This window comes from Mycteria americana, chromosome 4 (assembly GCF_035582795.1).
Source record: "Mycteria americana isolate JAX WOST 10 ecotype Jacksonville Zoo and Gardens chromosome 4, USCA_MyAme_1.0, whole genome shotgun sequence".
Taxonomy (NCBI): Eukaryota; Metazoa; Chordata; class Aves; order Ciconiiformes; family Ciconiidae; genus Mycteria; species Mycteria americana.
In genome coordinates, this window is record NC_134368.1 from 52,644,682 (window position 1) to 52,669,703 (window position 25,022).

At 38.5% G+C, this 25,022-nt stretch overlaps 1 protein-coding gene across 2 annotated transcripts in view; it reads left to right on the forward strand.

Annotated features, from left to right (window-relative positions):
• The window catches only part of CCSER1 (coiled-coil serine rich protein 1), a 731,922-nt gene that overhangs the window by 65,131 nt on the left and 641,769 nt on the right, over positions 1–25,022 (forward strand). For both annotated transcript variants that reach the window (XM_075500578.1, XM_075500579.1), the window contains exons 2-3: positions 12,989–14,347; positions 16,882–17,069. In XM_075500578.1, coding sequence (XP_075356693.1) covers positions 13,033–14,347; positions 16,882–17,069 — 1,503 coding nt within the window. In that variant the 5' untranslated portion in view covers positions 12,989–13,032. The remainder of the gene's footprint in view (positions 1–12,988; positions 14,348–16,881; positions 17,070–25,022) is intronic.

A 25,022-nucleotide genomic window follows, 5' to 3' on the forward strand; every position in this document is an offset into this window, starting at 1 on the left:
CAGACTCATCAGTGCTACTAAAGCAGCCAAAATATGCTCGTGTAAAATGAACAATGTGCAAAACTACTTATCTCACTTATCTCAAAAGAGCATAACTAAATCAGCAAAACCTCAGATCTGTATAGAGTCAGAGGTCAGCAATACACAGATGTTGGTATCTCATAAGTATATATGCAGAAATGGAGTAGTATGTGCTTCTGAATCCCCTCTTTAACCTGAAATTATTAACCTTTAAATAATTAGTGTGCAAACTGTTTACTTATTAAGAGTGATTGAGGTAATTGGGAAATACCCAGGCTTGTTTTTTGACACCTCTTTTATGCATTCAAAACTGTGTTTAAAAAACTCAGGAAAGCATGGAGACCTGCTGTATTTAGCTGTCTTTTAATCGGAGTTTTGTGTTCACACACAAGCGTGTGAAATCTGCTTTTATGTCTCTGATTTTTGGAACTGAGAACCATATGGTACCTTGGTTTTGCATTTCTTAGATCTTCTTAATTGTGCCTGCATAGCAATTAGGCTTGTGCATAAATTTAAGAAAATAATATATTCATTTGTTCTTACTGTATAAAATATACCGATAATTCATTTTGGCTTTTACAATAACCCTGAAAAGCATTCAGAATAGGGCGATTTGGTTTATAGTTACTATGTAGTTAATTTTACCCTTTAAAGTTTGTTTTACTATTCTGTCTTTTATTATGAAATGGCAAGACACAGGATGTCCAACTCATCTGGTGAAGGGGGGCTAAATTATATCCTTGTGCACTGATCCAGCAAAGCACTCAGTATTGTGCTTATGTCCCATTGAAGTCAATGGGACCACTCATGTTTTGAAAGTTAAGTATGTGCTTTTAAGTGTTTTACTGAATAGGGATGAGGTTATTCTCATTCTTAAAGTCAAGCATGTGCTTAAGTGCTTGGCAGAATTGAATTAGTTAGCATCTGTGAGTTAGCACAAGAAAAATCGAACCTTGCAGCGTGCTTGTTCAGAAGGTCCTTTTTGTAAGTTCCAGTTGAGTTTGAGCGGCTCTGAGATAATGTCATTAATCAATAAGTGTCAGTAAACTCTTCTGCAAGATATTTTTCAATGGAATTTTAAAAATAGAAATAAATCAGGCTGACTTTAGGACTATTCCTTGTTCAAACATAGTTTCATCACCAAACTTCTCTTTTTTTCCATCTTTGTATCTTTTATTAACTTCTTTTTATTTTGCATTTTCTAGCTGGTTTTTCATTAACTGTCTGTTCTAGACATTTATCTTCTGGAGACACATCCAAATTGAGAGGACACTCAAATTGAGGGGCAAATTGAGGTTGAGAGGACACTTTAATTTCTTCCTGGAGTTTCTAAGCAGTTCTGTATTTCAATAGGTATCTCTCCTGTTAGGATGATGCCTTACCTGTTCTCTATATTCCTCTGCCTTGAGATAGGTCTCCAAACTTCCCACTCTGAATTGACATGAGAGATTGTTTCTGTCATCATTTCTCTGTTGCTGTTGGCATCCTTGCTCACCAATTTTCTGTCTCTTTTTATTTGCTGAACTTTTTTATATGCTGAAAGTTGTTGGAGGCAAAATGTGGGCTACAGATCTGTGTTTCTTAGATGTGAGGGAACATGTTGTAAAGAAATAGCAATTTGTCTTCCTAGCAAACTTGTAGGCATGGTGTAGTCATCTCTTGCTCTCTGTTGTTCCAGCCAGGAGGCAGAGTACAAATGGATTGTACCCTGCTAAGAAGCTAATTTTTTGATTGGACTTCCAGGACTGACTTAAAACACTAGCTTTTATAAAAATGCTTTCACAAGTATCCCTGATCTTTCAGAAGATCAGGCTTGCTTTGAGAATTATATTTGATGATAAAGGGAAGCAAACGATACCAACTTGGACAAAATGATGGAATCTGATTAAAGACCCTTCAAAGCTATACAGCTTTGTTTTGGTTAACAATGACAAGGCACACCAGAGACATCCAGGAATGTACAGTAAAAGCGTTATCTGATAAGATTAACTGTCACCTGCTCTGATTAGTTTTGGGGATAATTATTCGAAACTGTTGAAAGTGGTGGTGGAGGGAGATTCAAATAACAGGTAATCCTCTTGGTTGTGAGAGGCAATATGGTAAGGCAATAAACTGTAGAACAAAAGGCAGTTGTAAAAGATTATTAATTGACTACCTTGGGGTGAAAACAGTTCTTTCAGCCATTTTGGGCCTAAGTGTACACTTTCTTGTTTCTCGAGCAAGCTGAATGAAACAAACTTAGTCATTTGTTCATAGCAGCCACCATATAGCTTTCCTTTTCTGGAAACATTCTCCCTTAATATGATCAGTATTTCTCCTTGCCTGTTATTCTTTCCAAAGGGTTGCTTTTCAGCACTCCCTGTCTCCTTCGCCTTTTCATGCTACAACACCTTTTGTATTAATGGGGATGCCTGGGAGAAGTATTTGTTTGGGAATCAGATTTAGTATTTGATTCCCAAATAGTACCAACCTGACTGTGAAACCTGGTTTTGACAGTAACTGTGGACAGGTCGCTGCTGCTTCTTCTCATATAGTGCTGACTATTAGAATTGTCTTGAGTTTATAAGGCGTTACGTTGATGTCAATAATTTTAACGAAGATTTATGTGAAGAAGTTGTAGAAAATTAATTTGACAAACTATTTTGCTTACTTTTTAATCAATTAAATCCTCCTAAAAAATGTTATGTATCATCCAAAGGTCTTTATTTGGCTATTTCTAAAATATGAATTCTAAACATGAAGTTAAAATATCTATTAGATTAAAATATTCCTGGTATAATACCTCATAATTCTCTGATAATGCAGCATTTCTTTTCTGCAACCTTCCATCTAGTAGTCTCAAGCTGCTTTTACAGGACAAAACTACAATGCCTCAGTATGATCCATGTGTTAGATGAGAGGGATGGTTTCTCATGGCTCCCTTGGTCACAGAGCAGATCATTGCTAAGTAGGGGGAACACAGCTGATGGCTTCCAAGAGCCTTACTCTTCCACTTAACATCTGGATATTTATTTAGTACTTGGGGTAATTTGAAACTGTGGTATACCATCTTTTTGTAAACTTTTCTGTGCTGAACTTTGCTTTCAATCCTAACATTAACAGCAGTCTGTGTTGTTTTGTGACTACAATCTGTGAATTTCCAGAGTTGGGTTCCTAAATCCAAAGGACAGCAAATGAAATTAGGTGTTTATTTTTCTAGGACTCCTATGAACTTCCATGCTGTTTTTTTTCTGGTTAGGCAGCTCTGAGTTTGCAAGCTGGTTTCTTTTTCCCCTTTCTGTGCTTGCTTTGTGGGCTTCAGTTTTATGCTTAGATCTTCTTAACCTTCAGTTTTCAAAACAAAATGCAGGTCTTTACTATGTGTGTATAATCTTGGTGTATGTGGTTCTGGGCATTACTGCTGTGGCACTTGTTTTTCCTGAAGTGTGCTATACTCATTGCTGCAGAAATGTAAGCCACTGTGTTTTAATGTTTGATTAACAACTTGCAATCAGAATTCAAGTACATGAATATATTCAGTTGTCTTGAGTTTTATTCTCTTTCATTGTTTTTATTAGTAAGAAGATAGATTGAAATGAGTCTGATAAATCTAATCTAGAAATAATTATATTTTCAGTATAGCAAAAGGGGAATTGCCTGAGTCTGCTAAGATTCATGGAAGTCTTAAGTAGAATGTGATAAGTATTATGATTTATTTCTAAATGTAGTATGATTGATTCCTAAAAATGTAGTCTTATAAGTGGTGTCCAGTGGAGTACATTAACATATAAAGAAACTAAAGTAATTAGTTTGCAATTAAAATAATAAAATTACACAATATTGGGGATGGTAATTATGAATGTATTTAATATTCAGCCCCATGAGGCATGCATCTTATGTGTGGTAAAACCTGCAGGGAACAGGAATCATGTGGTTCCCTTTCATTAGAGTTTAGTAAGCTGTGAGTACCTTGCCTGGAACAGGCAGTCTGAGGATTATCAGTTCATTTTGCACCTTTTTGCAGACTTCCTTCAAGGCACGAGTTGGGAATTATTCTCTTCTGTCGAGTTTAGGGGAATTTGGAAAAGAACATTCTTGCTCCTTTTGCTGTTAATGATATATTATTTCATGGTAACATAGTCTACAGCTGCTACAGTGATGTACTACAATTACCTTATTATTAATCAAAGACCAATCTGTAAATTAGTCTGCCTAATGTTAGGCAAAGCTTTCATGGTTTGCTTTCACGAATACTATTAGCCACATTGATTTATTTTATTTTAGTTTTAAAATCCTTTCACTTATCTGGATCCCCTGGAAGAGTTCTTATTGCCCAGACCTTTTCACTGTGAGGCTGTAAGGTCCCTCTGTCTCAGTAGTCTGTTTTCAACAGTGGCTCTAAGCAGACACTTAGGGAGAAGTAGGAACGGAGCACAGGTGTATGGGTTTTCAGAACTGCATGATTAATTTGTTAGGGTTTTATCAATTTTCATTATAATCCATTAAGAGATTCTGTACTTGGTTGGCATAAAAAAGACTCAAACAAAATCCTGCTTCCATCCACTTAAATTGGGAGTCTGTGTACCAGGAGTGATTAGATCATACATGTCCAAGTGTTGCTTTTGCAAGAGTTAAAGAAGAATTACAGATGGGGTGACTGAGGCTTATAGGGATGAAAGGCCAAATGGTTTATATCAGCATGATTCACTTCAGTGGAGCCCCATGAATTTACAACAGATGAGGATTTGGTCCATTTTAATGCAGTTAAGGTCACATGTTCAGCTGGCGACAGACGTAATAAATGACCCCAGCCCTTGTTGTCACTGTGGTTGCCATATACACAGCAGAAGCAGGCAGCACTTGAGACTGAAAAGCAGCCAGACTGGAAAACATGCAGTAAGCTTTAGCAAAAAAATAAATTACTGATGACACTGAAGTTGTGATTCTGGAAGATAAGAGGAATAGACACAGGAGAGCACAGGACAAAGACTCTCAGTTCTGCTGGGACCGCGTAGTGCTGAGACAGTTATGAGATGGTTGCTTGAAGTGAGCGAGACATACGCATTTGTAATACATTGCAAGACAGATTTTAGAAGGAGCACATTAAAGCAGAACTTGAATTCACTACTGACCGTGCAAATCAGCTGGATCATGCTTCAGAGACACTTATGATGTCTTGTGAGCCAGCAGAATATTTTAAGAAAGTTTGGGTTTTTTTGTGGGGAAGCTGATAGAGATGCTTTGAATGCCTGTGGGAGCTGTAGCCAATATTGGTGCTTTGCTTCATGCTACCAACAAATTTTATGCAGTGAACAGTGCACCATGGGTACAGAGCTAGGGCTGTGTTATTCCCGGTATTTTCCTCGTGAGAATACCAGCTGGCTTGCGCAGTGGTGATCTGTTCCACTCGAATTCCAGAGCAAACGGCTGGCAAGGAGTCTTTCCCTCTCTTAATGTCCTGGACTGAGGCAAACGCTAGATCTGCTGTTTTCCGATGTGCAAATGAGTCAGTGCTCTAGTGGGCATGTTACACCTTTTTTTCTGTATGAAGAAAAAAGAAGATCCTTGATTATTTCTAGGTTGCTTTTCCTTTTTGGTTAAAATACAACTGAAAGTCAAATTGCTGTCTATAAATGAACACATCCCACATTTATGACTAAATCCTAGTATTTAGTGTGAAGTCCAAACATAATTATTTTCCTTAAAGCCTTAATTGAACAAGATTTTCTGCTATCTCTAAGCATTATAAAAACACTACCATGTGCATCATGAGTGGGGGTGAGAGGAGAGAAAGGTGTGAGGGAAGAAGGATGCCATTTGATCATGTTGAATCCTGCCCAGTCACCAGACTGCCATCTCTATGTCCACCAAAGATGTCTCAATGTTAGTCAATGTCTTTTTGTCCCGTTATGGTATAATTTCCACATGCGCTCAGGGACCTGTGTAAGTCCACTGCACTTGTTAAAAGTGAATAATTCATTGCTTACAAACACATTTGAGAAAGGTAATCAGGGGAGTGCATGCCATGACATTTGAATCACAAAGCAAGCATATCCTCTTTGATACTTCTATTTCCAAGTTATTATTTATACTTGTAACTGTTTCTAATTAACCTATAAGTGTTGTGAATACCAGATGTTGTAAGAAATGCATTGTACACTTCTCCAGAGTCCAGATAAGTGACAGAGGTGAGAGGTATTGTTTCTCCTCTGTTAAAAAACCAACACAGCACAACACACCAAAACCCAGTCACATGAATCTGACTGCTGCTTCACTGTGGTATGGTCCTTGCCTTGTTTCTGACCTGTTGTGTTTGATTGTTGAACAGGTGAAAGTTAGTTGTTTATCTTCTTCACACAGTCAACCTTTTGCCAGTAGATGATCCCAGCTCTTACTGAAGGGTAACTGGCTGCTGGGTGTGTGTACCAGACTACCAGTAAGATTGGTTCACTTCTGTTCCAATATTTTGCATATTACACTGAAGTGCTTTGAGATAACCTTTGGTGTGATGCAGAGGCATTTGAAGTAGGGGATGATTTAAATGTAGGTAGGAGAGAACTGTGGTGTCTAGGTTTCTAGAGATCAGTTTTCCTGGTTCTCTTTTAGTAAACTAGCAGTTCACCTGGTACAAGTGGGATGAATTTACTTACCCAGTGATAATGAAAGAATGAGTCACACATGACCTGTCTCATGCTAACATTTGCCTTCTGGTTAATTTAAAGTCAAAAGAGGATATATAGATAACTTATCTTGTTTTCTTCTTTGAATGTTTGTTACACTTCTAATTTCATCCTAGCACTGGGAATAGCAGTTATGGACTTACGAAATAGCTGTCTTCAACTTGTACAAGATCAGTCAAAATGGGAGATGGGGTTTTGATGTGTGCGTGGCTTCAAATTTATTTATTGCAAATTTATCTGCCTGCTTCCTCTCTTATTTCCTGAAAGCATGGGCTGCAGGACACAGGAAACTGAAAGAAATCTCATGTCTTGCCTTAGAACGCCTCAGTGCTTGGATTCTGTATTCTTTTTTTCCAGATATATAAAAGCTATTTCCACATATATAAAAGCTATTTTGGCCAATCAGTTTTCAGTACAGAGGGAAAAAGCGTGTGGAGTTGTACGTGTGTGCATGTGTAGACACACATAATTTTTTAAAGGTTTGGCTCCCTGTGTTGGCTATTCTTCTGTTTATAAAAACTGTTCAGAAAAATTAAACTCCAAGCAAGTGCAGGCATGGTAGTAGCTTACAAAATTTTGCACCAAGAATACGGCTGTGGCCGCTGTTCCACAAAATATATTCTTGAGCTCTGTACCATGCTGCAAAGGTTACATGCACAAGGAAAGAAAAGGGAAGTGTGTTATTGACAAAAGCAAATGAAGCTGTTCTGTATTAGAAGGAATTTCACTCATTCCATTTGCAAAAACGTATTGCTTCAGTATCGACAATCCCACCTTTCTTAGCTAGTGCCTTCTATTGTACAGGCATTTGGCTTTGCTAATATTTTTAGTAAGACCCTATTAATCCAGTTACATTATCCTTGATAATAACTAAAGCCCTAAGTATTTATATGCAGGTGTTTCTTTTGTTTGCTTTTGTTTTAAATGTAAAACAATATTTTAATGGCTTTTTAAGGCTCTTATGTTCTTCTTGTGTACAGGATTGCTCTCACATAGTGACCTCTGGGAGCTATGCAGGTAAAAACAAGTCACAAATGTACTAGAGAGACAAATAATACTGGAATAAAACGTGATCAATATTGAAGGCGGGAATGCTTAAATGCTGAGGACAATATAGTGCTGGAATCTGAATGATGGAAGTTTAATGATTCGGGTGGGAGCCATAGGCTATGATGTTACCCCTTGGGCTAAAGAACTGCTCCTTACAAGTGCATCAGCTGCATTAGGACTTCTGTTGACTCACCAACAAATAAAAATATTTATTTTCATGTGTTTTTGTGGGTATTTGTAGTATCCTGGGGTAAATTTAGTTTCTGTGTAGGTCTGGAGCCAGCTAGTCTATAAGAGACTATGTCTATCACGTGGTCCTTTCCTCCTGCCATACGGAAGTGCTCACGTGAGGGATGGGATCACATTCGCAGTTTAAGATTCACGTTAGTCCTGTGTGTTTTGCTTTATTATATGATTGGTGATTCAAAGCATTAAAGAAAACATATTATCTTCCTTAAACTGAGTGCAGCCTAAAAATCATAGTGCTGTGGAGGAGAGAGGTAGGGAGAAGATGAGTATTGATGTTCTGCTCTGATTTAAGATTGGGGCCTTTCAGCTATGTGTCCTGTGTCTAATTCAGTTTTGTTCTTTGCACGGAAGATATTGTTTGATATTTCTAGGAGGTGCATCTTTCAGGAGAACGTCTTTAGGAAAGCTTTGTTTAAAAAGTTTTGAGAGGTAGTAGCAGGTTGATTATTTATAAAGGGAGTGTTTGTATTGGCCTACGCGTTACAGTTCTCTGTTGAATAAGCATATATTAGCTTTTGGTATGTACATGTAATTATGATAATGGTAAAATTCACAAATAATTTCAAGTCCTAAATTTTGCCTCAAAGGCAATGTGAAATGTAAAAGGCACTGGCTGTTGCTTTTTCGTACTTGCAGTCAATGAAAAAGTAGATCCATGGCTCCATCTACTGGAGTTCAAAACCACCAGCGAGAGTTGCTCTTTATTGAATGCACGGCACTCCGGCACACTTGTGTGAGTAACTGCTTGGCAGAAGCTGAAATAAAAAAATACTGGCTTTTATTTTTCAGCTGGTGTATTGGTGGAGTAGATTTTTCTGGAGATATTGGTGTAATATTTTGACAATTTTACCTGTTTTAACACTTGTAGGGCTTTTTCCGCTGTTACATTCACTGTCTGAAAGTTGAGCAATTTGTTTCTTTTGACAAAATACATATATTTTGTAACATATAAAATACAGAGCTCGTATAATTCTTACCCTGCACATTTATGGATTTTTATACTCATACAACTGCTGTAGGCAAGATAAAGGCCTAATATTGTATAGTTGGATGGTTCTTTCAAAGATTTCCTGTGTGGAAAGAATAAGCCTCAAGTATAAAAAAAACTTGGCCTCTTTTTTCTCTGTCAGTTAAATACATGACTTTAAGATTTTTTTTGAGATTAATTTTGCAACATCTTGGTGCAGACCAATGTGGAAGGAAACTATTTCCATTTTGATTAACTTTTAAAATTGCTAATAAGAGGGAAAATGTTTTCTTCACACTTTGCCTGTTTCTTGTTTGCATTGGTTTCAGCACAGGGCCTCAGAAACTGTGAACTGTAGCCAAGCTCTTGAGGAAGAGCAGATCCTGAAATAAACCACCATTACTCTGGCTGCAATTAAATGTTTTCAAAATAGTTTACTTATTTTCCTTCAGTATATCAAACTCTGTCTTGTGTAATACCAGATGCAAAACCATGCATCAAAAATCCATTCCATAAAAAGCAAAATTTGAATGTGTATGTACTGTAGCACTGAGTAAACACTTCAGTTTCAGCAATAACTGGATTTTAGAATTAGAAAGTATTACAAATTAATGGTTTGTGTATTTGACCAAGATTCAGACCTCTGTACAGAATACTGTGTAGACTACTTTTTGACTGTTCATGTTATGTGATAATGATGCAAAATGTATTTTGTCCTAAACAAGGAGCCTGATCTAATTGAAAGCCTTCCTAGACTGTCACTTTTCTTTGATCATTCTTGTTTACTTGACTTCTTGCTAGTATTCTGAAAACCCAGTGATTTTTTAAGATACATGGAGCTTTGTATTAGGTCCTAGATTGATTGTGTAGGATCAGAATTGTCCAGTTTAAATTTGAAAGAGTCATCTGGAATGGCATAATGCCATCGCAAAGGTATCTTTCTCTGCTGTTTTGTTTTTCCTCTCTTGCAGCTTTTAAGAATGATGCCAGTAGGGATGAGGATGTTAGATACAGAAAATTAGTGGTTTTGAAGAGAATATATAGCTGGAGTGAGTTTCACTCTGTAAGGGTTACTGCTATAAAGTGGTAAGCACATGTAATTACCTTAAATGTGGAGACTGAAAGGAAACACCTCCTATTTCGTTCATAATAGGACAGTTTATAACTTCTCTGCAATAAGCAAAAAAAAAAAAAAAAAAAAATCTTATTTTATTAATATCTGAGGGTATTAATATCTTCAAATACATATTTTTTTTTCCTGTGTTGCAAGTAGAATTCTCACTTTAACTCAGTGCTAAACTTTGGCACTTCTACACTGCAAAATGTGTGTGTATATATATAATAAATGGTATATGCAAATAATATTCAAAATATTAATACAATACAATATTCAAAGTATTCAAACTGTATATGCATATATACATGTATGTGTATATGTATGTGTGTGTTTTGAGAAATGTTCTCTGATAGCTATTGAAGACCTAGAAAGAACAGTATATTACAATTAGTTCATATTTTACAGGTGAGGATTTCTGCTGCTTAGGCAATAAGAGAAATGTTGACAGTTTATTTGTGCTCTTCCTTCAAGAGGCAAGGAAGGAAGAATGAATGAATAAATGCCATTTTATTATCTGCAGTTAGAGGCAATATATTCTATTAAAAATTGTTGCCACCTGGAAAACGAAGGCTGTGTATATGCATGGGTCAGTTATTAGGAATAATCTCTATTATGATTTAGACACAGCCTTTGTATTTCCAGCAAAAGTTACAATAAGTGCTTTTTGCTCAGTTTTCAGCTTCCTTTTGCTCTCAGCTCAGAGAATTTCATAATTATAAACCAGGATGGTTTGTTCTCCAGTGAACTGACAATTAAGGTGTGGGCAGGAGAGTGAATGATGGGAGCAAATGTTTTATCTAAGCATAAAATGCCTATAGCAATTTAATGTATTTTCAAAATATTTTGCTCATTTACTGCAGCTGTAAAACTGCATTCTAAAGTCTTTTTTCAGCAGTTTATGATGTCTCCTTAAAATACAAGGAAGAACCCTCACAATCTCTAAATAATCTTGTGTTGTGTGTATATGCATATCCTTACATATCAGCACGCCAGCAAGTACATGTTCACAAAAGCAAAAAAACCCCAACACAGTAGGTCTGGAAATGCTTAAAAAACCGCGAGAGGTTTGTACAGGGAGGGTGGAGAGGGTTGCATGTGGCTTTCCAAAGCCTATTTTCAGTAGGCTGAATTGTGGACAGACAAACAAGCTGGTATAACATAAGCCCCTATGTGAGTTCACAGGGCCTCAGCTTCTGCGCTGTTGGCTCTGCTTTTGTTCTTGCACTGCTGTAAATGCAAAGTACCTTATGTGTCAGTGAAATGGAAGAACTGGCTGTGCATCAGTTCCTTTGGTGGATACAAAGTTATTCTGATAACCTGTGTGGGTGCCTGTATCATCAGTTCTGTCCCAATCAGACTGAATTCAAATTTGGGTTTCAATCACAGGACCTTGGTATTGCCTAGGTCAGGTTTTAGCTTGTCATCAGAGATCACCAATGACTTCTAGGAATTAGTGACCATTCCCAGCTGGTTTCTCTCATCTTAAACTACAAAATTGCTTATTGATTCCTGGTGCTTCTGAATATTGTGGCTGCTTGGCAGTGCATGTTCAGACTGGAGTTGTACTAGGTTTTTTTAAAAGTGTTAACAATGCAGAAAGTACAGTCCAATGTCTAGTCAGAATTAGTCTCTGAACTTAATCGTTACCCTTTATTTCACAGTAATATAGCATATATGTAGCTTTATTACTCCTTAAATTTTCCCATTTTTATTTTTTATATATGTGTGTGTGTATATATACACTGTATAAATATATATTGTTCATAGATATTTGTTGTAGCTGCATAATGAATATTAAATTGTTCATTAGATGAATGAATTTGTTTTTGCACTTGACATACAAACATTGTTTAGATAAATGACCTGATGTTTATTCCTGTGTGCTGAACACTTGCAGCTCATGAAGTTGCACTCAGGCATTATACCTACAGCCTCTCTTGTTCTTGTGATTATATATCACACGTTTTTATTGCTCTATCCGTGGTCCTGTCTCTCACAGCCATAGTTTATTATAACCAGAACAAAAAGGAGATAGAACTGGTATATATTTCATAAAGATTAATTTTCTTCTAGTACATCTGCTGTGCTGATAAAAATAAGTTTTTATTGCTTAAATATTTACAAAAAATGCCAAGTGTCTGTGTATGAAACTCTTCACGAATTTCAAAAAACTGCAAAAATAGCTAATTATAATTAAGGCTACAAGAGGATTTCAGAGAAGTTTTCAAAGGAAACATAAAGTTCAAATCCAGAAACATGATCCCATATTTTGACAGTAAATTCCTAGAACTTATAGCTCCTTAGGAAGAATTTTTGGTGGTGCATATTTTAGCTTGACTGCAATGCCAGCATTTTCTCTTCTGTAAGGTGATACATACAGCCTTCAGCAAGAGCACATACAGGAATTAAAAATCCAACTAAAAGTTCAGTGAAGATTGGAAAATTTAAATCCTCTTCTTTCTTGCAAAAATCTGAGTATTTAGGAACAGAAAATAGCATTTTGTTCTACTCAGATCATGAAAAATCAAGTCTCCTCTGAGAGCTTACAGTTTGTAAGACTTGTCCCAAGAACTTACAAAACCAAGGACATTTGGGTGATATATTTGTATATCTTTTGGCATGTAGATTTTATACTGTTACCTAGTGTGATCTGCATTGTATAATACATCATATATAATATGGTATCTCTCATCTATAGAATGTTTTGAGCCACATCTTTGCTCAGCTGCTGGGTTTTCACTGCTGCCTATTGAACACTTTGAAATTCTAAAAATCTTCAGTAATGCATATGCAACAACTTGCAGCTGTACGTAAAATTGATGTTGGCATCTCATGTATTTAGGCTGACTTAAAGCCTCTTCGAGTGGACTTCGAGGCTGAATTATTTCTCTCTTTTTTTGTTGCCCCCCCCCCCCCCCCCCGCAGGTTAGTTCATTGGCTGCAAAGAGCCACGGACGCTTTGTGCCCTGATGGGGGACTCAGGATCCAGACGATCGACTCTAGTATCTCGGTTGCCAATATTCAGGAGAAGTATTAGCCGGAGACACGACTCCCTTCCTTCCTCACCTTCTTCTGCTAATGCCATTGGTGTCCACACCTCCTCCCCATCCAGCACTAACTCCAGCTCAGGGAGCACAGGCAAGCGCCGTAGTATTTTCCGCACTCCTTCCATTAGCTTCCATAACAAGAAAGGGAGCGAGCAGAAGGCTGACTCGGCTAGTCAAAACATTAACATCTCAAATGGTGCCCAGTCCTCTCTCAGCACTTTTCAAAAACTGAACTTAGAGGAACACTTTAAAAGCAGAGGAAGGCATTCAGTTGGCTTTGGCAGCTCACGTAGCAAGAAGATAACAAGGTCTTTGACAGATGATTTTGAAAAGGGAAAGGAGCCCTCAGCTAATAAGAATGTCTTTATAAATTGCATAAGCTCTGGGAAGAATGAGGGTGATGATTCAGGCTTTGCAGAGGAGCAGAGCCGATGCTCTGTCAAACAATCCACGCGAAAACTTCTCCCTAAATCTTTCTCATCACACTACAAATTTTCCAAACCAGCTCCGGAGGGTCAATCAGTTTCCTCTGTGCAGCAGTCCAGGTGCTTGCTGGAGGTTAAATCGTACGTGGAAAGCGAACCTGTGATTGCCAAGTCCTCTCCTCCATGTTCGGCTGAGACGACAGAGTGCATGGGAAGCTCCTTGCAGTCCCCGCTGCTCTCGGCTGACCTCACGGCTGCCCAGACCCCCTCTGACTTTGTCGCCCTGACGGAGGATTCTGTTTCGGAGGTTGATGCTCTGCCCAGCAGTGGGACTGGGGCACTGCTCGCAGAGGACTTTGGCCACAATGTCTCTACCTCTCAGATCTTCTTTAATCCTGTTGCTGCTCCTGCAAGGGAAACGGATATCGTGGAAAGTACTGGCCATTCTGCTGGTGTATCTCCTGCAAGTCACGCAAGCTCATGTAGTGTTGAATCTAATACCTTATTCAAAACCTCAGCTGCTAATCAAACAAAAGTATTTTTGCAAGCCAATGAACTACATATTAACGAGGCCAGGCACATAGGAGAAACTAACTCGGCAAATGCACGTTCAGAAACCTTTGCGTTACAGCGTAGAGAAGAACCAGTGAGACTCTCTCCAAAGGCGCAGGGGTTGAGTGGGGACAGAGATGAAAGCACGCCGTCCAAGCACACGGGAGAGACAACTCCTGTAACGGAGCCTAAGATTGTTCCATGTTTTGAACCTCAGTCCTTTAAAACACAACAGGGTTATGAAACAAACCGTTCTAAAGGTATGTCTCGTGGTCTTTTCATTGCTGGGTTTGGTGGGGGTTTTTTGGCCTCAGTTTTCTGTAAGAATTGTTTGGTCATAAAGTGTTTTTGTAGAGTTGCCAGTGCTAGCTAGGAAGTTGAAAAGTTATGAGTTGTGCCCTCCTCCCAAAATTGTAGGAATTAAACAGAAAGTCTATGGTTTTTGAGCTTTCATTTTACAGTTTGCTAAGACCCATCAGTGCTGTTCATGCCTATGCTTTCCTGTGGTAGAAAATGAATTAAGAAGGAGAGTATTGATTCTCGCCTCTTGTTGAAGGCTAAAGCTGGGATTATTGAGACATGCCTATTTTGGACTTGAGCCAAAGAGTTGCATTGTTTGAGATGGAAACATCGCCAGAGAACTAAACCTTCTTTTAGTCTGGTTATGAAAAATAACACAGTTTATCTTATATTGATCTGGGTTTCTAAATTTCCTTACTCTTGCTTGCTCTATCCAACTGATGTGATAGAGTAGCTTGGAGTGGATATTTCTGTGGCAGAGTATGAGAGATCCTATTTCTCTCAGTTTCCATCTGAAATAACATTGTGCAATTTCTCATTATGTAATCTATGAAATGGAGAGAGTTAATTACCATCTAAATTTCACACTGGATCTTTAGCTTATGAAAAGGAATTTGGAAATATTAACAAGATATTAAGTGGAAAGGCTGTGCCTAGAAATCCCAGTCTATAGAGATGCAGATGAATAAAGGCACCAGGCCCTTGAGTGAAGGACACCTTTACTGTGAGAAGACATCTATCTCTCTCAGTTTATTTTCTCAAACCAACCTAAAGGCTGGTGCTTTCTTACATAATCCTGAGGCTGTATCTGGTGGGCCAAAATTTGTGAGAGTTAACAAGACTGCATTTATGGTGTTTGTATTCGAAGATGAATGAGTGTAAACTCATATGAATTAATGCCCATCTTTTTGCTTGGACATTTATCTAAGCATGTAGATTATAAGCAATCAAAAGCAATCTTGCTGTTTGAATTACTTGTTACTGCAAGGCTTGGTTGGATATCTTGTACATAAATGGCAATATAAAGTCAAATTAATCCACTAAATTACCTTTCACCAGAAGGGACTTGTTTCCCTCAGAACATTAGTCAATTGGGAAAAAAAAAAAATCCATTTATGTATGTCACTGGACCTGAGCACTCAGTTGATCTTCCTTGCAACATTGGCTCATCTGTGTATGAGCTCATCCTTTTGAATCTTACTAGAGTGTACTACAGAACAGCAAGTGAGCAGCTTGGAGTGATGTTTAGAAATACATAGTGTATTTGAAACTCATGCATCAGCAGTTGCATTTTTAATCTGTATTTCTGGAAGGCAGCTAACTGCAGTTGAAACTGATAGAGGGATTTTTGTAAATGGGATTCATGTTCACAGAAACACTAGAGCTAATACTGCACTATATAAAAGTCAGTGATTAACTGTTAGGGGTTTATAGTTCTGTTCAAAAAGCAATTTTTTTTTTTTAACTTGTGTGGTGAAGAATGTATTTAAAATTAGAAACTGGCCAAGCATACAAAGGGACCATTGAAAAAAGATATAAAATCCTGCCATATGAAATGAAACAAATATAGAAAAAGCTTACGTGGCATTCAGTAAGATATGGTTATAAGTAGTTATATCTATTACAGACAGATTGGTTTGCACATTTGGTTTTGTTAAAACAGTATTTAAAACCAGATGTGAATGCAAAATATTTCTGTGCATTTTCTTTTGTAATAGATATTTTCTCTTCTGTAGCTGGTCTCATAGGTGGTATCATTATAGATGGCATCATGAACGTGACATTAATGTATAAGCAGGTTTGATGTGCCATATAGGTAAAAGGCAAAAGATTTTCTGTGTTATATTTATTATGCTATTATGCTTTTCTCTTTTCCCATCTCTAAATTTGCCCTAACACCTCCAAATGTAATTTTTCTCCTCTTTTCTGATGTGTTTTTGTTTAACTGGAATTGGGGACTGGGATTCAGCCTGCTGGCTGCAGGCTGCATTTGGAGGGTGCGGATGCAGAGCTGAGCTAGGAAGGCCAAAAGGAAACAGAAACCAGTGTGCATCCCTGTCCTATGCAGTGGTAACAAAGCTGTGACCTGGCCCTACAAAACCTAGACTTGCTTTGGGACGCAGGGTAGGACAGGTTGGGTTCTGGCACCAGTGGACCAGCGATGGTTTCTCCAGTGGATTTTACTGGACAGGTTTGGAAGTGTCCTAGAATGAGGGGAGAAAGGAAAGGATGGAGCAAAGGTCCTTCTGGATTCTGTGAGGAGCTGTGGACTGGGCTGTAGCATGCTGAGTGTGCTAGTCATTGGGGGCTGAACAGTGAACGGGTCGCCCAGGTAACGCTTTTGTCTAGGTAAGCGGGATCTGCTTTCTACAGGACATGTCTTATGCGATTGCCTTTCAATGTAAGCATTTCAAGGAAAACAGTGTTCTCATTAAGAATATATTTGTAGAGAGTAATTCTCTGTAATGGTTGCTGATTGCTTCTCTATTTGTAGTTGATCTTGCCAATAGCTTCAGTCCATACCGAGACGGCAGATTTGTTGAGAAACGACTGAGATCCTCTTCAGAAGGTACTGCTGGAGGCAGTCGGCTGATCATAAAACCAAAGGATGGAAATACAGAAGAGCTTAACACCCTACGGAAGCAGAGAGCAAGCTCATCCTCTTCAAAAATGAACAGCATGGTGAGTTTTATTCCCATATGCGTAAGTTTTTGTTTTTATGTGATTGGTGTAACTATAATGAGAAGCAGCAACTTTACAAGTAATGGATGGTAATAAGGGCCGGGGGGGGAAGCTGTCTCAGCTGTCTTCCAAGATGTGATCCAGGCTCAGCTACAGATATTAAAAGTTGTTTGTTTTTTTTTTTTTTTCAGCGTGTGACATTGTGAAAAGGTTTGCATACTTTTTGTGAAGAGATTCTTGTTGTCATGCTTTGCTGATTTGCCTGGGAGAAAAATACTGGGAGAGGGAACTGCAACAAAATTCAGCATGACTATTTCTGAGGTTAAATACAGTGGGCTACTCTGTGGCAACATATTATTTTTACTGTGTTAGTTATTTCATAGACTCATGTCTGGTATGAGTGAGATTCAGACCAGAAGTTGGATAGAGAGGAAGTTGTCTGTAAGGAGGCTCATTTGAAAGGTCTTGAGTGGTTCCTTTTGAAACTGGTGACAAGTTTGAATGCTTTCACTCTGAGCAGGTAAGGTAAGGAGGAGTGGTAAGGATGTCTTCTGAGAACCCTTGAGGGTCCTGAGGACTGGAAAACCTAAGACAAATCAGATAACTGCAGGAGAGTACTTTTGAAACCTCTTCTAGTGAAACAATAGTAGAAGGGACTGACTGACAAGTTTGTACTTCCCTACAGCCAGTGAGAAGAAACATTTTAAGATGAGTGTAACATACTTATGCATGTGCTCTCCAGTGAGAGAAATAAAGAAGATGCTAAGATTGAACATCTACAGCAATGTCATCCACTCTTTAGCTTATGGGAATCACTAAAACAAGTTTTATGGCCATTATTAGTTTGAAATATTTTATTCAACATGCTAGCTGAAAAAAGGAGGGTGCATTTTGTACCCATATCTGAAAATAGCTTTCCATAGAAAGCAAAAAACTCCAAGTTTCTTACCCCTGCCTAGAGTTGCTAAACAGATATGTAAATAAAGGGGCTTTTCCTTTTCAGGTTTATGTAATAGCCATTGTGTTACAATGATGTAGGACCAAACATATCCCTGAGAGACTCAGGTGTGAACACAACTGCTTTTTTTAAGAGGGAATTTTTGCAGTTTTTTGAAGATGTGAAACTGATTTGTGCAAGCTGATGTTAGATTTCCAGTTACGTGCTCTTTTGGTGTAGTTTTACAGGCTAATACAAAAACTCAACAACTCATACCATTGCTTAGACAACTTGTATGACTATGTGCTGCTTCGGCTGCCACTAATATAACATCTTCTCTCTCACCCAAGAAGCCAAGGAAGGCTAAAATTGTCTTCCTCTGTGAGATTTGCCCATACTAGTTCCTGGTTGGTCATTTAAAAATAGGTCCCCAGAGAAGGATCTGATTTAGTGTGAAGTCCCCTTATGGAAACTGTGGTGGGAAATTGGGGTTTGGGGGTTTCTCAAGAGGATGTGAAATCTGCCTTTTGTCTTGGTAAATCTCACCCATGTGTCTGAATGTATCATCCAAATGTTCCTTTGTGGTTGAGCTCACAAATGCTGCTGTGGATGGCAGGAGAAAATTACATCAGTACCAAGCACATTCACCAAGCATATGTACAGCCAATGAACAACAGATTTTCCAGTGTACCAGTGTCCTGAAGCAATGGTCACTAAAAACACTCAACTAAAATGGAGTTACTTGATGTCTTTTACAGAAACTCTTGCCCGTACACTCACTTCATGTAACCTGGGCAGATTGGATTACCTACACTTCAGTGACAAGATTATTCTCCTCTTAGCAGTATCACATTGTGCAGATTTATCAGTATTCACTGATTAATTTTATACTACCTGAAAGGGCAGCAGCTAAATTAATTTTAGGAAGGAGAAGTTTTTATACATCTGCCTTTCTTGTTTCTAGATTGTTACCAACTTGTCAGATGGAGTAGTACAGTAATACAAAATTTACTTCAACAAAACCCCCGTGATTTTTAAAAATTTTTTTCTTTTTTTTATCCACTGGATTATTACACCCAGAGATACAGCATAGAAATAAAGAGGTGGAATTGCTAAACAGAAGAAACCTTTGTGTTGTTAAAGTGTATAGTTATATTGTGTTTCTCTGTTTTTGCAGGAAGTTCACATCCAGCTATCACTGAATAACATGTTATTTTTCAAAGTCAGAAAGTTGCGCAGCCAGCAACTAAGTCCCACACAGCTGCTCGCTCACTCTGCCCCGATGGAATGGGGGAGAGAATCAGAAGAGTAAAAGTGAGAAAACTTGCGGGTTGAGATAAAGACAGTTTAATAGCTAAAGCAAAAGCCGCGCACACAAGCAAAGCAAAACAAGGAATTCATTCACTCCTTCCCCCAGGCAGGAAAGCAGGGCTCTATCACACGTAACGGGTACTTCAGAAGACAAAACACCATCGCTCCAAACATCCCCCCGCTTTCTTCTTCCCCCAGCTCTACAGGCTGAGCATGACGCCATATGGTATGGGATATCCCTTTGGTCAGCTGGGGTCAGCTGTCCCAGCCGTGTCCCCTCCCAGCTTCTTGTGCACCCCCAGCCTCCTCGCTGGTGGGGTGGGGTGAGAAGCAGAAGAGGCCTTGACACTGCACAAGCACTGCTCAGCAATAGCTAAAACATCCCTGGGTTATGAACACTGTTTCCACCACAAATCCAAAACATAGCCCCATACTAGCTACTATGGAGAAAATTAACTCTTCCCCAGCCAAAACCAGCACACGTTTAAAGATGGTGTTTCATGTAGGCATACAGAGCATTATGCAGATGCAGTTCCTGCCCTAAAAAGCTGGTTAACTCTGGCTCAAGCCTGTAAACCTTATTTGGGTTGTTAGACCAAAGCTGCTAATAGGCAGACCTTTGTGTTCATTTAAATACTAGGCTAGACTGATACCGTAGCACTTTATTCTATTTAGCCCTGTATTAATGATGGGGCTGGGAAGGTGACAACACTGTAACAACAGGAAGTAAGTGAAGTGTGCATTGGGGCTACATGGTGATTTGAGTCTCTTCTTCATGTTTTGTGTATGAAATCCACATTTCTTTTTCACTTCCATTAGCAAGATTGTCTGCAAATTCACAAGTGTTTGCTTGTGCTTATTTGTATTACAGTCACAGACCAAGAACTTTTATGTCAAGATTACTGTGCATATTCACCAGTGAAGGTAAAATTATTCCTGCTTTCCCCCCAATGGATATGGATAGCATCTTCATATGTTAAGAAAAATGCTAGATGAAAGCTTTTTTTTACTAAAAAAATGAGGTTTAAGAAGAGGTAAAACAAACAAAACCAAAACTAACAACACCTCCTCCCCTTGCAAACAACCAGAAGGCAAAAGAATAAGCAGAGTTCCCTGGAAGGAAAAGGAATTAAAAATTGAAGAAATTGATTGTTCGTAATAATATATAACAGTAAAAAGGCACCTTCAAAATACTTGTCACAAGGAATTACTGTTTAACACCACAGTAGCAGATTGTCACCAGTGAATGCTCCTTATGAAGAATAAATACTAGGTAAAGCATTGGAGTGGCTGAACGAAGTAGTATTAAAAACCTCAATCTAACTTTCTTGTGTGCCTAGAAAAACATTAGTCTCTCTTCTGTGGCTATCTGTATTCATTTTGTTCAATTTTGGAAGAAAAAGAACCACAGGCATTTAAGGGATGGCAAGTTCATGGGGGATTGCCGAGGCCTCCCTGACGAGGGCAGCGTTGCTGTTCGGTTCTGCTCTGCAGCACCGAGGGAGTGGTAGCAGTTGTGGATGCCAGTTTCCTGGCATCGTCCAGATGTGTTATGCTGAAGAAGCTTTGTAGAGTGAAACATACCCTTTCCTGGAAGCTGAAGCAAGCCCTCCAAGACCCTGTTTGTTTCCTTTTTGTTGTTGGCAGGCAGCATGGGCTGCTTCTGCTGAGGGGCTGGTGGGAGTGAGGAACCAGAACTGAGGGGATGCTAGATTTTCACAGGAGATAAGAAGGAAAAAAGCTGAGCGTCTGAGAAACTGTTCTTCCTCCTAAACAACTTGCTCAGCAGAGTATGCTTGCATGATTGGCAGTGCTCTTTTTGAAGGCGATAGGTAAAAGCTTGGATAGGTGGATCTCCTAAATACCGAGAATATGTGTCGAACCTACAAAGATGGTCACCGCCTCCCCCAAGAGTGGCATTAACTCACTTGTGAGATGCTGAAAGTAATTTATAATCTGGGCAAGAGCGATGCTGCTCATAAATGAGATGTAGGGAAAGAAGAAAGTCTTTCAAAATAACTCTGCAAATGTGCCAGTTTTGTAATATTGTAAATAATGAACTGAAACAGATGCTTGAGATTAACTGTTTAGATTACTAATTATGTGTGTTTCATCAGAATACAGTTTCAAAGCCGTCATTCTTGCAGTGACAGATTTCTGCCACAAGATGCCACCATTTCACTAAAAAGGGTTTTACACTTTAGTATTACATAGTTACACAAAAGGTGAAAACTGCAATTCAGGACACGTTTTTGGAACAGTTTAATGTTGTTAGCCTGTGCAGTATTATAGAGCCTTTTCAAATGAACACGGTTGATACTGATGTGATTTAAAGATATTCATATTTCTATGGAAACTGGTCATTCAAATGTTCTAACATCAGTTACAACTTTAAACATTTAGATATCATATATAGACTTGTTAACTGTATCTCAGAAGATTGACGGAGGCTATGGCTGACCTCCCTGTTCTCCAGCTAGGTCGTGGTTCTTTTCCAGTGTGTAAGAGAGGCAAAAAGAAAGAAGGAAAAATACAAAGCAGCATGGTAAAAGACCTGAATGACCTGAAATATGCAGCCCTGCAAGCCCAGTGAAAAGAATGTAAACCTGGGTAGTTAAAATGTAGGAGAAAATTAGAATAACCACATTGGAAAAAAATAGGATCAGACCCCCAAATCACTGTAAGTTCTTTAAGAGGGTCAGCAGGCAGAACAGCAGGAAAAAACAGTTGATGTGCTACAGTACTTAGAATTAACAGCAGAAATTGAGGTGTGCATGAGCAACAAAATAATCCATCACTTCTCATAGTAGTGGCTAATGTGAAAAGATGACTATACTAAATATCCCCTGTACCAGTACCAAAGAGGAAATGTTTAAAAAAATCAGCAATTTTTTTTTTTAAAGTTGCTGATAGGGATTTTGAAACGCTAACAAGTTAGTCAGTCATTAAAATCACAAAGTCGTGAAAAATGATATGAATGAAAGTACCTGTACATTACTACAAGTTAAAAAAAAAAGTTCAGAGCATTGTTTGAGCTCCTAGACCACACGGCCCAGCTTCAAGATGTGAGCTGCACTGTGCTGTATGCGCCTGTGTGTTTTTACTCCGTCTAGAAATATGACTGCATACATGCAGTAGAACGAGACTGCCCACTTACATTTGGCTCTCACAGACTTGCCTTTCTGCCTCTCTGCAACTATTTACAAAGAAAATAATTGTCAGTCTTTGTGACTGCTCCCTTGCCCACACCTGGCTATCAGCATATGTGTTATATAACTTAAAAATCCCTAATTTTTCAGCTTTTTCCTGTCTCAGTGGGTGAACATTACCACTGTCCTTTTTGTTCTGCAGGACTGTGTTTCTCTGGGTGCTCTTGAGCACAGGTTTTTCCTCAATTTCTCATACTTGAATCTTCTCTAAATGTTGCCTGTTTTTGGTTTCTTAAATTCAGCTATAAGATTTCATCCTTGCAGGTAAAAAATTTTTGTGCTTGCCCTCAGTGCTGCATCGTTCTCTCCTCTTGCCTAGAGCAAGGCAGCCTTGCCTACTTGTGTCAGTCCAATTAGAGCTGTACAACTTATTTTTCCGGATTGTTGCTTTGACTGTGCCATTTCTTTCTTTGCATCTTTCCCATAGTTCCAATATTTTAGATAAAACCGCTTGTTGCCAGTTAAAGGACTTTCATGGCCTAAGGTCATCCCAGCTTTTTTTCCTCAGCTTTAACAGTGATACAAGTCTTCATTGCCCACTTGTCAAACTGTCAAATAGTTGCATTCATTTTTTTCTCCCACACTGCCTATGAAGCACTAAAGCAACTGCAGTTATCACAAACCTTTCTTCATTTCCTTTCTCAATTTTCATTTGATTTTTTTGCCTTGCCTACAAATAACAATACAATACTGAACTGAGATAATTTTTCAAGATGCATGCCGGTACTGTATTACTGAGGGTTGTTTTTGCTTATCCATCCAATGCTGACACTTAGGTAAAATCCCCTTTTCCTCATGCTTGCACTATGCTGCTTATGTGGGGATGCCCTAACATCTCAGTTTAGGGGAGTACCTAACATCTCAGTAAGTATATTTACAATATAAATTAATAACAGTATATGCAAAACCCAGTGTTGGAATACAGAGTAATATTTCATGGGCTACTGCAGGGTTCAATTTGATAATGGGAGGGGTTGAATATGTCAGTTAAACATTAAATTTGCAAAATAATAATTGACAAATTTAGTGTAGAGGGGGCTATCTGAAACTTTGGGAAGACATAACAAAGGTAAATGATTGACACAGAAATAGTGAGAAGCTAGCAAAAAAGATATTAATTGCAAGTATTTGAGATTCCTAGTGTATCTCTGGAGGGAGCAGAAAGGCAAAACATAGGTGTCTTTCATGGAAATGCGTTATTGCCCCTGCTTGGAATGTCTGTTTGTGATAATTATCTAATTAGCCCCTGGTGTCTAAATTTTAGTTAGGTGTCCTGTATATTCTGTGAGAGTAACTGTACCTTGGTTTTGTTACCTAGGTGATTTGGGGTGACTGAGCAATTAACAGTCAGGTTTCTAGTGTACTTCAGAAATGGTACTTGCAATGATGGAGCAATTATCCAAACCACTGTATTCAAATCTATCCCTGTGTTGATATCGTACATTATGAAGCAGTATCCAAATCTGCAACTCATGAAAGTGTCATCAGTGTTTCTCACTGACTTTATTTTTAATCTTTCCTGAGTAGTTGTGTTATCAAGCACTAGTTCTAACCTAGTTGCTACATCATGAGAGAAACAACAGGATCCTGTGTCCCCATGGACTTCACTGAAGGCACATGAATAAGGCCTAAAATGTTTTTTATGTTCATCTTCTCTATGCTGAGTAGTATGATATTTTGCCTGTGTCTGATGAAGCACTGAGTATGGGTAAAAACGAGGTTGGCTGCTAGTCTAGAGAGGATTGAAGTGATTTTCATATTTGCTTCAGGTTGCTTTAACATTATTTTCTCCTGCTCTTTTCTCCTTGAGTATGGACTTGACCTTCTGCTTCATGCCTTCTGACAGTCTACGCTGAGACCATTTGGAAGCTGAGATTTTTATGCAATCTGTGGCCAACACATTAGGTGGAAGATGCTATTGAAAATACATGGGTTGAATGGTTTATAAGTAGACTTAAAAGTGGAATTGAAGATGGTTGTTTTTGTGACATGTAAATGTGACCTGTAGAGGCTTGAGAAAACCCGATGGGATACACTCTCCATCTACAGACTGGAGACACATTAATGATTAATGTCTTAACAGCAGATAAGCTTCTGTCTTAACAGCCTGTGCTAGGAAGGCAGTGAATGAAAGGTTATGGAGAGGATTTGAATGCTCGGGGTTTCAGTTCAAGTTCAAAAAAAACCCCCCAAACAAAACAGCCTTTTTCAGATATATCAAAACCATACCATATAAAAGTATGAACCAGGTAAGCGAAATGCATACGCTCCTTTAATGTCCTCTGCACGGCCTTCTTGAGAACTAACAAGGTTATGTTTTCTCTGAATAACTGCAACCTGTTGTTAACTTGCTATACATATATTATCTCCGGTATCTGTGATGTTCATGAAAGTTTTTTCATAGTTAAAATAGATGTTACATTTTGTTCTGTCACTGAATTACGGGATTTCTGTTTAATTCAAATTCCTCTCTGCTATGCTGGGCTTCTCAAGGGA